The sequence below is a fragment of the Bos javanicus genome, chromosome 26 (assembly GCF_032452875.1).
Source record: "Bos javanicus breed banteng chromosome 26, ARS-OSU_banteng_1.0, whole genome shotgun sequence".
Classification (NCBI taxonomy): domain Eukaryota; kingdom Metazoa; phylum Chordata; class Mammalia; order Artiodactyla; family Bovidae; genus Bos; species Bos javanicus.
Genome location: NC_083893.1, coordinates 48755796 through 48772094, shown reverse-complemented (window position 1 = coordinate 48772094; position 16299 = coordinate 48755796). Strand labels below are relative to the sequence as shown.

Genomic DNA, 16299 nt, shown 5'->3' with positions numbered 1-16299 from the left:
TAAATGCTCGATTATGCAGCATAATAATGTTACACGAGGCACAGTAAAAAGAACACAATATGAATCCAACACCTGAGGGGCCAAATGACTCTGAAAGTTACTTGAGGACAACACTCCATGCACATCTGAGGCAAGACGGGAAGAGTGACTGTCAGCCACAGAATTAGCAATCTTTAAATCCCGAGAAGCAATGAACTGGAAATGACAGCAATGGGTGAACAGTGTCATCAGACACTGAGAGACAACAGGAGGCAAAAGCATACAGGGTGGACACTGGAACACTACCGTAATTCTGTGCATTTCTGAACTGCTGAATCTGAACCATACGAATAAAAGGAGGCTGCCAAGAAAGAGAAGGTAAGTGTTAAGAGCAAGATTAACTGAACAGACCAAAAGCCTATTAATGGAGACAGCAATACAGTGGCCAGGACTCAATCCCAACTCTGCTACTCAGTGACGGCAAATCGCCTTCACTGGGAATTAGGGAGACAACAAAGGTTTTGAATTAGATGATTTCCAAGATGTCTTTTGATTTCAACATTCCCCAAGTCTACACTGCAAACAAGTTCTCGTCACCTAACTTGAGTCCACTGGAAATTACAACCTTTCTGCTCTTCTAAGGGTGTCTGATCGCAAGCATCGGTAGAAGGTGTCCAGCGCAGTCTGCACAGAGCACGTGGTCTCGAGCCCAAGCCACGTGTGGCGCAGCTTGGAGCAGGCCCTTACCGCAGCGCGGCTCCTGAGGCGTCCCCTTCATGAACAGCATGCAGGGGGCGGCGTGGGTTAACTTCTTCAGGCGCAGGCTGAGGTCCTCCTTCGGGTGCTCACTACCACTGGGCGAGAAGGAGCCGCTAGACGCATGTCGCTGAACTTTTTTGGTCAACTCTGGGGCATGGGCACCATCTAATCGGTCGATTTTCTGAGAATTCTAAAGTTAAAGAAGTCATTCAGAGTATGTGTACATTTCTTCATCATCTATTTTAGGCTCCAAAATTATAACAAGCACAAGTCCATAGCTCTAGCCAGTATTTAAAGAGGTCAACACTATCACTGGAGAAATTTTTTGAAATTTGGATTACAAACTGCCTGCCACGCATGTCAATTTTAGAAATGAATAGTTGGTTTCTTTTTTCCTTTTTGGAAACACTGGGAAGGCAGCACTACTCCTGAAACCAGATCAGACAGGCTCTCCCCACCCCCGCTGCGGTCAAGCTGTTATGAAGTACAGATGAAGTACCTGGGGAACTCTGGTGACACCCAGGGGTGCCCAGAAACACAGATTTGCACCCACTTCCTAAGAGAGTCACTAATCAAACCAGAAGCAGCAAGATGTTTCATCATACCCAAGCACATGCCCCAACCAACCAACCTCTGACCCAACTCAGGGAACAGTTTGGGTTTACAGCCATGCCTTCTGGTGGGTGGACCTCCACAGTCCGTGTCACCTTCCCAGGACCCCAAGGGCAAGCAAGCAGTGAGACTACAAGACAGGTCAGGGCGAGGAGCAGGCAAACACCTGGTGCTCAGCATCAGGGGAAAGGGGAAAGGAACCGGCGAAGGCAGCCCCGCGGTACTCCGCAATCTCTTCCACCGTCTTTAGCCTTACCTTGAAAAACAGAAAGGTGGGAACAGAACTAATTTCATATTTTTCAGATACTTCAGGAACAGCTTCCGCTTCCAACTTTAAAATAAAAGAATTTAAGCATGATTATAAAAAGGTCTTCTCTTTTTAACTACTTCACATGTAAATCAGTTTCACATGCATTATCCCTTCAGGTAGTTGACGTTTTTAAAAGAGCACAGTACAAAAGTTTATGACACATTTACATTTAAATGAGACTCACTGGGCTGGCATGTCATCCACTGAGTCTGCGGTGTCAAAACAGGTTCAGAGGTTTTTATTTTGTTGCACATTTCAAAAGATGCCTGGAGGCTGTGAATAAAATTTTTGGTGCACTAGTGACCTAGTAAATTTTCAATCATATGCAGCTACTACTATATTGAAATCCATAAATCACTGACCCCAGTTATGTCATGATTACAGTGCTTATTTTCTGCCCACAGCAATTCTTGCTGTTTGCTCTATTGACTAATTTCAAGAGGCAGTACATCATGACTGACAGTTGCAGCCTTCTGCAAATTATGAAGCAAAAAGGAGTATTTCTTCAATAAACTATTGATGTCTGATAAATTTTACTTTTAACTCCTGCAAGGCTGCTGAACCCTAAGCAGATAGATATCTTGCTAGGTTACTTGCTTCTGGGTCTGTTCATACATTTAAATGCATTTTAAATAAGATGACCACATTCTATTTGGAAATTTCCTTGAAGCCCTTCAACAAGATCTGATGTGATATCTGACACATAAACATATTTATTAGTAACACGTTCTCTAAATGAGAATAAAATTACTATAAGCTTTTTATGTGGACTTTAGATACTTTGAGAAAAACCAAGATATATTGTGTTTTTCCCTCACAGGATTGTCAATGCTAATACAAACTTTTAAAACCAATAAAAATCTGTATCCACATTATACCTATAGGAAATAAAGTTTATTGATAAATTATGTTATTAAAGAGTTTTTAAAATATATACACTGTGTTTTTCCAAGAGTAAAAGATTTCCACTGGGCTTAAAATACTATCTTTATCCAGAGCTTTAACCAATCCACTGTTTCTATCCATAAAAATGACCATGACACAGGAGGAGGCTATCCCATGTCTGTGGCTTGTATCGTCCATCTCGTATATTCTTGGGTGCTCTTTTACCGCCTTAATTCTATTTTCTTTAGAACACCCTTTTGAAACAATACTTTAAATTATTTTCATTTTTAATGTAAGAAACCACATATATTTTAAAATCAATGTCAACTGTCCAATAAAACTGAAAAAAAGAACAAAGAGAAGGTTAAGCATTTGGAGACAGCTATTCAGAAGATACTCTTTCTAAAGTCTAAGGAACTTCTGTACCATATTCTTTCAGACAACTCCACACTAGACCAAAGAAGGGCAGAAAGGTGGTGACCGAGGCAGCACTAACGTCTGGTAAGTGCCCCCCACACTCTGGGCACTGGGCCAGGCTCAGTGAAGATCCCCATCGCTCGCACTCCGGGATTCTAACAGAAAAGTAATACGAATCAAAAAACAGGTGCTACTAAGTAGAAGCAAGATAACAGAGTCTTAAACAGAACAAAACAAGTCACATCCTGACTCATAAAATCAAATTCCTATATGCTTTTAAAAGCTGATCTCTTCTCATATGTCTGCTGGTTTCCAGTAGGGCCCCTTACTGACAACTCTTCTGGGAAGCAAATGATGCTCTCAAAATTCCTGCTGAAGCCAGGAGGATCACTACACGTGCCTCCCCTCAAATGAGCTCCCAGAAGACGGAGCTTAATAAGACAAAGGCAACAGTGACAGGCAAATCCTCCTGAGTCCAGACCAGGAGGGCCATTAAAGGCAAAGCCGCTCCCCAGAATAGCAAGGGCAGCTGAAGTCCGAAAACCTTCACAGCACTAAAACTCCTTGGAAATATTTCTGATGGATGTAAAGCAACATAACAGTTATAACAATGGAAGTAGAAGATAAATGCATACATATTCAAAACTTTTAATTTCAATTTTCTTCTACATTCTGAAGAGACCAAAGATGGCCAATAAGAGCTACCTTCCTTGGAGGCCTGCTCTGTGCTGTACACCAGACTTGTCACAACTGGAAAGCAGGGCCCGCGTTATCATCTCAGCTCCACAGGGGCCAGGAGAGAGGTCACTCCAGACACAGTTAATTAGCAGGAGAGCTGAGAAACCAACCCATGTCTGTTTGACGACAAACCCTGTGCTTTTCTCATTATGCTACGGTTACCTTTTCTACCACAACAAGTAAGAAACAGCAAATTTAAAAGACAGGATTATATATGACTTCAGGACCAGACAGACATGGACACTTCCAGAATGGATTCCCAGCCAGAATGCCTTGGGGGAACCACGTGCTTCCTACACCGTCAATCTCAAACTTGTACCCTTCCCACCCAGGGTGCTGTGTGTCTGTGGAGAGCGGAGGAGGGCAGGGGAGCTCTACTACAGCAGGATGAATCCAGACGGAAGGAATCTCCATCATCTCCTTTGATATATCAGGGGTCCCCAAAGACCACCGTGATGGTAATGGCTAAGAGCTATGGTGTACTCTAAGCCAGACAACATTCTGAGTGCATTCACATACTGAGTTCATTTAATCCTCACGGTGAGTGAGCGAGTGAGCGTTAGTCGTTCAGTCATGTCTGACTCTTTGCAACCCCATGGAGTGTAGCCTGCCAGGCTCCTCTGTCCATGGAATTCTCCAGGCAAGAATACTAGAGTGGGTAGCCAATCTCTTCTCTGGGGAAAGCTTCCCAACCCAAGGACCAAACCCAGGTCTCCTGCACCGCGGGCAGGATCTTCACCGTCTGAGCCCCCGCAGGGGCCCTCACGGCGGGTGCTGTCATCGCAGCCCGTTTCTAGGTCCCTCACTGCCGAGCGGGGGGTGAGGCAGTCTGGCTCTAGGCACAGTCCACTCTACACAGCCCTGTTACCAGCTCACCACACCCAACGGTTCCTCCTCGTCTCCTCATTTTACTGACCTTGCAGTCTCACTCAGTAAGCGTGACCACAGCTGCCTTCTCGGATTCCCTTCCCTTGGCTTTCCGTGTCTTCTCTTCCTCTAACTCCTGGCCTGAGTGTCTGGCTTCCTCCTTCACCTTTGCCAACCACGATGTTGCTGCACATCCCAGGACTTGGTTCTGCACCTGCTTCTCTTACCTATACTCACTTTCCTAGCAGAGTGGTCTCAGGCAACACCCTGGCTCTAAGGAACTCCAGTATGGCACCGCCACCCAACCTCTACCCAGGACAAACCTCTCCTCTCACCTCCAAGCCACACACTCGACATCTGCCCGCAGATCCCCACTAGACATTTCCCACTACACCTGTTCCTCCCCAGGGCAGACCCGATCTCATTTAATCCACCAAGCTGCTCAGATCAAAAAGGAGACAATCTTAACTGATCTATTTCCTCCACCCTGACATCCAATCCATCAAGAGGTCTCCTGGGTGCCCCCTCTAAAATATAAGCCGACGCAGACAACAACAGCATTTCAACAATCTCCCCACTAATGTCCAAGAAATCTCTTACCTGGCCTAGTGAAACAGCCTCCTAACTGGTAGACCTGCTTCTAGTCTGTACTCTTACCCACTTCAAACCATTCTCCATGTGGCAGCCACAGTAATCGACTTAGGAATCAGACTGCATCAGACTGCACTTGCAATAAAACCAAAACTCGGCCATGGCTCACAAGGCCACGTGGCCCTCCCTGCCTCTGCAGCTTCCGGTCAGGGCTTCGACCCCTTCCCTCTTCTCCAGCCCCGCTGGCCGCCCACTGCTCTTCTGAGGTCTGCACCTGCTAAGCCTCTACCTAAAGGCTCTCTGCCAGCACTTCCAGTGACTGCCATCTTTGCGTTTTTTAACTCTCACTTGTTAGATACACCCTTTCAGCACAACCTACATAAAAGCGCCCCGCCTACCCAAGACCCCTCTTCACAGCCTGCCTATTTATTTCTTCTGTTGAACTTCACACCACCTGAGATTACCCTGGCACTGTGTTACCCATTTACTGTCTACACCCTTACTGTCCTGCATTCCCAGTAACTAGCATCCGGTGTGGCATACAATTGAGTGTCCAAGAAACAGAATGCTGAACAGTAGTCACTATTCCTAAGCCAAAAACACAAGTGACTACTTGCCAGTGGCAGCAGAGGCTCCAAGGTAAAGGCAAGGATGAGAAAACTCAACCTTTCAACATAAATCAACTAGACTTCAAGGAAACAAGCAAGCAAACAAAAGCACCTGACACTCTGGGACTCTCTGTCACGCCTCACACAGGACTTCTTTTCACTCTGTGACGTGCTACGAAAGGCGAGTTTTTCAAAGTCAAATTCTTTGCTTGCCAGAAAGTCAAACATAAATTTCAAAATAATATTTAAATGAACATTTCTAATAACTTTTTATAATACTTTGCCAAACTTTACCCAGTAACAGCTAATAAACTATGTTAATTATGTTTTGTTTTGTTTTTTTTACCAAGACAGCACAGATTAAAACTAGGTTATTTTTAAGATTTAACCATCCTACTAGAATTATCTGAGAGACATTTCTATAGTTCCTAAAAAATGGAATCCTACATATGCTCTGTAAGACACTAAATAAACTGATCAATATTCTGACACACAAAAAAAACAAGTTCAGATACTCAGCTGATACCTAGTTATACAACCAGTTAGCCGATGCCAATACCTAATTATACAGCCAGTTAGCCAATACCTAGTTTTACAGCTAGTTGGCACCCTTCTGGAGACTGCCCTACATTTTCTGCTTAAACACATTGTTCACAAAGATTATTTCGAATTTAAACAGTGTAAGCTACAGAAATTATCTATACTAACTGTACAGACCTTTAGAAATTACAGTGTAAGCTGTTCTTTAAGATGGTGGCACATTTAAGAATATATCAAACTATAAAGATTCCTTTTTAAGGAATCAAAAAAAAAAAAAATGTAAGTATATAATTCCTTCTGTACTCTTGATTTCATATCTGAAGATACCATGCACATAAAATGCAAGAACAGCTACCATACAAACAAGATTAATAGTAAATGAAATACAATAATACTAAATCTCACCAACCAGGTCGTTGCTAAGTCTGACTTCAAGAATAAATTTCTGTACCAAAGTGCAGTATATGGTACATTCAGTATCAGAGCCTAGTAGGCCTCAGCTAGAATTAGGGGGAGGGAATAAAGAGGAGAAAGGGCTGGCACGTGAGGTGGGAGCCACCTGCACAAAGAAAAGCAACTTAAACACAGCAAACCAGGTAAAGGCCCCGCCCTCAAGCGTCTCACCACCTAGTCAAGAAGGGGACAAAACAGGGACAAAACGCAAGGACAGAGCCGATGAAAACACAAGAGACTCCCTGACAGTCCAGCCAATGGAACAGACTAAGCTCAGAGAAGAAAGGGAAAAAAAAGTCACGGGGGTACACAGAAAAGACATCACACAAAATGGGTTTGATTTAAATCATCACGTTGTACACTTTAAATACACACAATCTTTACTTTAAAAGCAAAAGTAATAATAATACCAAATATAAGAATTTAATTTTTTTTTAAATGGCTTTGATTTGGACCATGAATTTGACCAGTGGCCCCAATTTCACCACCCAAAACTATTCTTCCTCTTTCCCACACCACCACCACACATTGTATCCTGAAATAGTCTACTGACCAAACAATTTTGATTTAATGATAAATGTGTATCCCATTGTTGTTAAAGTGCTAACAAACTGACTTTACATAATTTGAAATGCAAAGACACTTGACATTTTAATTAGCTATTTAATCTTATTCTGAATAAATGTAAGGTTTCTGTGAGACGTCAAGCAACAGACATAACTAACCTATGTCCTCCAAGCCCTTGGAGGTGTGAAGTCAGGGAAGAACCCAGCCCCAGGACCCGACCGACGGGGCAGCCAATGCAGGCGAACACAATGGCAGGCAGCCTAAACGTGGCACCGGTAAGGAGCACACGTTCTTTATCGCCGTATCATCAGTCCAGGAAGTGAGGGGATTCAAACACAGTAAGTGAAAACCTTGCCTTTCAGCAACCTATTCCAATGGGCACAAACTACTAGGATTAAAAAACAAAAACAAATGTATGCTAGGTTTTCTCAGATGGTATTTTACCATGTTCTACAAAATAAGGAATTGATGATCACAAAACTTTAGAATTAAAGTATTAAAAACACAGTGCTTAAGATCGTTCTGTGCAATGGTTCTGTAAATCTAAGTCACAGAATGAACTAATCTCTATACTTCAAGTCAAAAATGCCAAACAACTGCAGTCGTTAAAAAAACAAAAAGACCAAGAAATCAAATTGTGAGAAACACAGAGTACCAGGATGTCGCTTCTATAGACTGGAAGAGTCACAGAGCTCTCACCGAGTAAGCTGTGTGTAGTTGAACCACATGCCCCTCCTCTGGAAAATGCCACCGCTGCTCTCAAGCACTTCACCTCTCCCAGGCTGGCTACTGCTCAGCACTGTGCCCTTTAAATCACCTACCTTCCGAACTCCATGCAAATGATCTTTGCCTCTGAAGGTGTCTAAGAAAAGAAAACTATGCCGCAGAGTGACTTCCCAGGAAGCAACACCTGCGCAAACTACCCATGGAAACCTGCCACCCTGTCTGAACGGCAGGTACAGTCGGGGTCAGGTATCCCCAGCAGATAAGGGCTCCCAACCCTTGGCTTGCCGAGACATTTAAGCACTTGAACAACTTAAAATCTCACTGCCGAGTCTGGTACTGATGTGAGAAGTAATCCTATAGTCACTTTAAATAAATCATTCAAATGGCAGCTAAGAACAATGCGTTACCTAAACCAGTAACGTGATACACATAAAAGCAGACTTACAACAATTACCATTGTCTTGATTAATCTCACGATTGAAATGTTTAATCATTTATTTCACTTGTAATCGTTATCTTTTATCACTGACCAAACATGCAGTTTTAATGTCCACTTCTATTATTTATATTGGACATTTTAAGGTTGTATTCTAAGGTTACATTACACATTTCATTGGAATTTTAAATAAGTCCTTAAACTTTAAAAAGCTAACTATTCATACATGCTCTATCTGCTTAAGGAAACACTGCAAGAATTCATACAAGATTAATACAAGAGCTACTTATGGGATGGGACGGCAAGGCTGGCGAGAAGGAGACGGCTGGGCCTTCTCAATGGACTTCTTCCTGCATTGTTTTGATTTTGAACCATCTAAACACAATCAATACCTGTTCAAAGGACACATATGTAAACAGAAACTGTCTGAAAAGTATATCAGCTGCTATACAAATAAATTAATGTGTCAGAATTCTGGGTCTTCAGTCTACATAAAAAGAGGCACACATACAAATACAGTTGACATCACCTTTAACTCCATATACTTGCCAACATATCCTCTAGCTATTTTTTAAAACAGGGTTTTTGTCTGCTTTTTTAAAACCTAAAGATTCAGCTTCTGAATATAGGGTATGCCTCCCTTCCCAAAAGTTCATTTCTAAAACACTCAACTCACATGTTGGCCATGTTGCCTCAATTAAGTCCTGACTGATACATTAAATGTGCTAAAATCAAGTGAGCTCGTCCTTTGTAACTCTCATTATCCTAGCCCTGCCCACCCAAGAAAGACACCAGGAATGAGGAGGCTGGAGCACCAGAGGAAGGACAAAGAAGGCTACACGCAAAGTGAATGAAAACAAAGGCAGCCAGGCTGCTTCCTTCTCCCTCTGCTTCCCCAGCGCGACAGAGAGACTCTGGTTTCCCTGCAGGCCTGCATTTACCGGACCCCTGGCAGCAAGCTCCCCCTACCCCCCTGTTCCCTGCAGCCCTCACACACCTTTCTTGAATCACTTTCCATGTCCCACTTAGCTTTTCAATGAAGCAAGTCTTGTTAACATCTCTACTGTACAAAACCACAATTACCCACAATGAATGATCTCACCTGCGAGTGCCCACATAAACCCTCTCCTGACTGCCCATCCTGTCCTCCCACCCAAGCCTGTATTCAGGAAAGGGTAGTGAGTTTTACACCACTCCCTGCTTGAAAAATATAAAACCATTTTAAGGTTTTTAAGAATAATCTACTGTGAAAATAACAGATTCCAACACTACCTATGAATATGAGGAATCCCACACCACCGCTCCTTTCTATGTCAATAAAATGTAGTCTAACCCATAAATCAGAATTAAATCCCTAAGACATGACACTGAAAACGCAGTACCTTCACAAATGAAACTTGTTGGTGCTCTTTGGCGAGCTCTGCCATCACGTCGTTCATCTGAGCGCACTGAGGAGCCCATGGTGCCCAGAAATGGACCACAAGAAGGGACCTGTAAATCCGTAAAACGCAGATTTTGAAAACACAGTAGCTTTAGAGATAAGCAAATGAGGATAAATTCTATTACCAAAGAAACCTTTCAAGGACCGCCTGAATTGTTTTTGTACTGCTAGAATCTTGTATTAAACACAGGCTGAAATATGATTTCAAGGACTTCTTTTGGATGAATTTTCCAGTTAATGACATTTTTTGAATTAATACTTAGCTCACATGAAGTGGTTCTGAATATTCATCCACCTCAACTACCAGCCATGTAAATTAACTCTATTTTGAGACCCTGTGGAAACTAGATTTCTGCAGTCAGGGCACAATGTTTGTGAAAAATGACTATATATGCGTTACTACTATTAATGTTAGTATTTTTAAACATGGTATTGTGATGAAGTGATCATAGGAATAGGAATAAAATGGGGCAAATGAAGTATATAAGCAGAAAACAAGGAAAAAAATAGAACTGCTTTTTATACAAACTTTCTTATGCTACAAAGTATTTTCTAAAAACTGACAGTATGAACAGACAGAATAGTGGACTAATAAACTGTTGATAAAATCCTTAGAAATCTCAGTATACATCTATTAACTATTTTCATATAAAACTACCTTGGCAAAGATACCTTTAAGTCTAACCTCATACTCAACTGAAAAACCCTTCACTTTTACAGAATTATAAATTCAAACAGTTGCTTCAGTCGTGTGCAACTCTGTGACCCCATGGACTGGAGCCCACCAGGCTCCTCTGTCCACGGGATTCTCCAGCCAAGAAGACTGGAGGGGGTGCCATGATCTTCCCGACCCAGGGAGAGAACCTGAGTCTCTTATGGCTCCTGCATTGCCAGGCAGGTTCTTTAACATCAGCGCCACCTGGGAAACTCAAATTCAAATACAATCTCTCTCAACTACAAAAAGGCTTCCCTCATAGCTCAGTTGGTAAAGAATCCGCCTACAATGCAGGAGACCCCGGTTCGATTCCTGGGTCGGGAAGATCCCCTGGAGAAGGGCTGGGCTACCCACTCCAGTATTCTGGCCTGGAGAATTCCATGGACTATACGGTTCATGGGGTCGCAAAGAGTAGGACCCGACTTAGGACACGACTGAGCGAGCGACTTTCACTTTCAACTACAAAAAAATCTGAAAACTCAGGAAAACACATTGAAAAATACGTTACAAGGAGGAAAAAAACAAGGACAATTAAACTTGGGCAAGGAAAGAAGCAATCAACCGTTAAACCATTAAAACAACACAGCTGAGAAAAGAAGGGGCCCAGTACCGCCAAGCTTCTGGCTTAGTGACTTAGGTCGTGGTGGCACTCGCCACGATCCACAGTCCGGAAGCTGGCGACCTGGGAGGAAAGAAGTCTAGTGGGCTGTTAGTGACAGTCAAGCTCAGGAGAGAAGTCCACGCTTGATCCGCAGATCTCCGAATCAAGAGATAGCGGGCACCACCCTCATCCACGCCGGAGAATAAAGAAGGGGCCAAGGGCAGAGCCTCTGGGGCTCGTCACCACCAAGTCAAGAGCGACGGAGGGAAAGGAGTCCTGGCAGTAGACCAGAGAAGGTTCAGGGGTCTCACAGGAGTCAGGAAGGGAGGGGGACAACCATCAGACAGAGCAGGAAGAGTGACCAGCAGTGGGCAGTCATTTCAGCAGGTGAGAGAAGCAGTGTGTGGACCACTGAGCTGAGAATGAAGAAGGAAACTGCTAGGAACCTACTGGGTAAGAGACTGGGCTGTTAACAGAGAGCGAGCGAGGATCCAGACAGATCAAGGGATGGGCTTTTATCAATGCAAGAACATCATAGTTTATTTTGTGAGGGGACAGTGCAAGTGAGAGGGAGAGGCTGAAGACATGAGATTCAAGCTCTCAGAGGTGGCAGGACAGGGAAATCTAGAGCAGAGAAGAATTCAACACGAGAAGACAGTCTCCTCTAGGTCAGCAACAAAGGAATCAAGAATGGGTAAAGTGAAAGAAAGTGTTAGTTGCTCAGTCGTGCCCAATTCTTTGCAACCCCATGGACTGTAGCCCGTCAGGCTCCTCTGTCCACGTGATTCTCCAGGCAAAAATACTGGAGTGGGTTGCCATTTCCTTCTCCAGGGGATATTCCTGACCCAGGAATCGAACCTGGGTCTCCTGCATTGCAGGCAGATTCTTTACCGTCTGAGGCACCAGGAAGCCCCTACAGTGGGAAAAGCTACAAGCAAATCTGTTGTGTTGGGGGAGGGGCAAGTAGAAGAAGCAGCCTGATGAGGCTACTGAAGTCCTGTTTTCCCAGGAAGGAAGCAAGGTCTTGTGCTGAAACAAAGGAAAATAGAGGACAAGGGCCACAGCCAGGACAGAGGAAGAAGGGACAGCTGCCTGGGACACAGAAAGCAGGACGCTCCAAAGGAAGAGCCACCGAAGGCAGGAGAGGAACACATAGTCAGGCCCCCACTCCACGGGCCCCACTGTAGCTAGAACTCAGGAGCTTCAGCGCATGGGCAGAGACTATGGAGGAAGTACTGATACTTCACCAGTTACTGATTCCTCTTCCTCTCACGCATGAAGCTGGACTACATTAACACTTCTTATCAAACTGAAAAATGATTTTTAAAATCAAAATATTCAATGATAAAAAGAATAAAGTGAGACAACACTTTTATATCCCACTGGTAAAAGTTCAATTGGAAACTTTCAGAAATTTCTTGTACCACTTTCAAGGATCTATCCTACAGAAGTCATTAAAGAGACAAAGATGTATGTATATGACTACTTCCCCAGTATTTTACATAGCAAATAACTGTAAAAATCTATTATTCAACAACATAGTTTTCTTAATGGTCATAAAATATTATAAAGTCATTAAAAATTGTATCTCAAAGAACATTTAATAACATGGGAAAATACAACGAGCACATTTTTAAAAAATTAAATAGGTTACAAAACTTTTTAACAGTATGTGCCAACGTAAGTAAAAAGAAAAAGTACACATATACAACTTAAATTCCATCATTACTAACGCGGCTTTGAAGAGTAATTTAACTTCCACATCTGTGAAACAGCAATAATACCCTGAGAGGTTGGGAAGATCAAACAGAAATATGTAAGCCCTTTAAAAATATTAAAGAATGATATTAATGTTCTTTTAAATTATCCACGTTATTCTCAAATTTAGATGCTTAACTTCTACTTTCCAATTAAGTGAACAACGCCTAATATCATGAGGACATAAACCTGAAACAAACAAATGCTGTCACCCTCTCCTGATGGCCCACTGCTCTCTCCATCTTCAGGGACAGCTCAATGTGCAGGGTGCACTGTTTAAGGAAAAACCTTTAAGAGAAGACGAGGTTCAAATCCTAACTGCTGCTGCTAAGTTGTTTCAGTCATGTCCGACTCTGTGAGGCCCCACAGACAGCAACCCACCAGGCTGCCCCGTCCCTGGGATGCTCCAGGCAAGAGCATAGGAGTAGGTTGCCATTTCCTTCTCCAATGCATGAAAGTGAAAAGTGAAAGTGAGGTCGCTCAGTCGTGTGGACTCTTAGCGACCCCACGGACTGCAGCCCACCAGGCTCTCCGTCCATGGGATTTTCCAGGCAAGAGTACTGAAGTGGGGTGCCACTGCCTTCTCAAATCCTAACTACCGTGCTTTTAAACAATGTAATGAACCTCCGTTCTTTGTCAGTAAAATATTTAGTGGTCAATAAACTGCTGTCTCACTGTTATTTCAGATGTTCTGCTCCTGAAGTTATTCCTGTACAGATAACACTAACTACCATGTATTAAAATCATGTAGTATTAGACTATATTAAATATTTTACAAATGGGCAAAACCTTAATTATTCTGCAAATGGGTATTAATATTCCCAACTGTGTAGACTAACATATAAACCATATAAACATATAAACCTAAGTCATGTGATAACTTAGGCAAAAAACATTTTCAATTCACATGAAATATTTAAATTGAGAAGCAATGATCTGTCAAACAGACGTTAAATAGCATTAACAAGTACTACTTCATATTCTGAAATGCTGCCATTTCCACCAAAAGGAGCAGAGATCTGTTCCTTCCCCAGATGCCAAGCACCACTTCCCACGTGCCCATCTAAAGGCATCATTTCACTTAATACCATTTGGATGCGTTCTTGCCACTGCTCTGTACTTGGATCATGTCACCTACAGGCCAGTGGTAAGAACGCATCCAAACGATATTAACACTGACATTTTAACCGACTGCGACGTCTTAAGGACTTTTACGTTAAAAAAAAAAAAAACAACACAGGATCAAAAATGCCAAACACACAAACAGCAAAATAGTCTCCATCCTCACCGGGAGAGGGTGACCGCATTTATGTTTGCTTCGGGTTTCTGTCCTCATGCCGTCAGGCGCTGTTTACTTAAGATGGGTAAAGTGAAGTGAAGTTGCTCAGTCCTGTCCGACTCTGCGATCCCAAAGACTGTAGCCTACCAGGCTTCTCCGTCCACGGAATTTTCCAGACAAGAGTTCTGGAGTGGGTTGCCATTTCCTTCTCCAGAGAATCTGGAGACCCAGGGATCGAACCCAGGTCTCACACATTGCAGGCAGGCAGTTTACGGTCTGAGCCACCAGGGAAGCCCGTTTATTAAGGACAGATCCACACAAGCCCGGCTCCTTCCAGAGGCCGCCTCCGGGCCGCATCCCGTTTCATCAATGAGTCAACGTCATTCCCCACGCACCCGCCTCCCCGGGCCCACCTCTTTCAACAATTTACCAAGTGAACCTGAAACGCCGAAGCAGCAGTTCTGATGAACACTTTTCGGCACCCGCCCCCTGCCACGCTCCCAGGGAGCTCCCCAGCGGCCTCCAGCTCAAACTCGGGCCGCATCAGGTCCGCACGCCCCACCGCCCTGAGCTCCGCGCAGGCTCTCTGCCCCCGGAGCCTCCGAGGGCGCTCCCGCCCGCCGGCCACGCGCCGCCCGCGGCCCTGACCCCTCTCACCGCAGAGGACACCGCGGCCCGACCCGGGCGCGAGCGCAGGGGCGGCCCAGGGCTGGCAGGGGGCTGAGCGCCGGGCGGGTGCCCAGGCGAAGGCTCGACTCAGCCGAGGCGGAGAGACCGCCCCGAGGCCCCGCGCGCCCGCCGGCGCTGACCCGCAAGTCGGGGGCCGGGGAGCGGTGTTTCCGGGTACCGCCGAACGGGCCCACCGCACCCCGCGGCTCTCCTGACGCCTCCCCCCAGGCGAGAGGCAGCCGGGCCAAACCAGAACCGAGGGCGGCGGAGTGCGCTCAGGAGGCGGGAGAGCCCGTCCAGCGCCCGGGCAGGCAGCGCGGCCCGACCGCGAGCGCCCTCAGACGCCAACTGCCGCCCCGCTCGGCCTCCCTGCAGCGCCCGCCCGGGACGACGCGGCGAGGGGCCGGGGTCTCCGCGCCCACCCTCGGCCGGGAGCTGGGGCCCCGCGTCACCGCCCCCGGGGCCGCCGGGCCTGGCGCCGCGGGGCGCCCGGAGCCTCGAAACCTGGGTCTGCGGTGGACCTGCTCCCTCACCGGGGCGGGGACCCGGACTCAGGGTCCGGGCCGCCCAGGCTGGGCCGCGCGTGAGGGAGCCGAGCAGTGCGCCCGTGAGGCCGGCCCCCGCCGCGCCCCTCACCCCTGCCGCCCGCCGCCTGGCTTACTTGGCTCTGAGGCGCAGCAGCTCCTCAAACTGCCCAGCTGAGCCGACCTCCACCACCGCCGCCGCTGCCTCAGCCGCCCCCGCCGCCATGCTGCCGCCGCCAGACAAGAGCAATCGAGCGCGGGCGGCCGATGGGGGCGGAGCGCGGGCGGTGGCGCAGGAAGCCCCGCCCCAGCCGTCCCGGCGGCCCCGCCCCCTGCCCCGCCCCGCCCCCCAGGGCCGCGTGCCAGCCCCGAGCCGGTGAACACCCTGGGGCTGCGGCGTCCGGCCAGCCAGTTAGGACCCTGACCCCCGGGGCTCTGGACTCTCAGGAAGCTCCCCTCCGGAGCTCCTGGAAGTCAGGGCTTCCTGCGATCCTAGAAGCTCCAAAGGCAGCTGGGAGAAGGATGTATGCGTGTGTGTGTGTGTGTGTGTGTGTGTGTGTGTGATGTTAGTGTATATTTGAGTGAGTGAAGGCGCTCAGTAGTGTCCGACTCTTTGCGACCCCACGGACTGCAGCCCACGAGGTTCCTCTGTCCACCAAGTTCCTCTGTCCATGGGATTCTCCATGGCAAGAATACTGGAGTGGGTTGCCATTTCCTTCTCCAATTTCCTTCTCCAGGGTATCTTCCCTACCCAGGGATCAAACCTAGGTCTCCCACACTGCAGGCAGACGCTCTACCATCTGAGCCACCAGGGAAACGTGTAT

At 46.1% G+C, this 16299-nt stretch overlaps 1 protein-coding gene across 3 annotated transcripts in view; it reads right to left on the bottom strand.

Annotated features, from left to right (window-relative positions):
• The window catches only part of GLRX3 (glutaredoxin 3), a 31289-nt gene extending 15492 nt beyond the window's left edge, over nt 1-15797 (bottom strand). The window contains exons 1-4 of one of the 3 annotated variants that reach the window (XM_061403867.1): nt 15613-15797; nt 9871-9979; nt 1607-1681; nt 727-928 (exon numbers count right to left, since the gene is read on the bottom strand). In XM_061403867.1, the coding sequence (XP_061259851.1) occupies nt 727-928; nt 1607-1681; nt 9871-9979; nt 15613-15701 (475 nt within the window). In that variant the 5' untranslated portion in view covers nt 15702-15797. Of the gene's footprint in view, nt 1-726; nt 929-1606; nt 1682-1844; nt 1927-9870; nt 9980-14291; nt 14576-15612 lie in introns of those variants that run through there. The other 2 variants (XM_061403868.1, XM_061403869.1) reach the window with 2 other exon arrangements.
• Between the last annotated feature and the right edge of the window lie 502 nt (nt 15798-16299).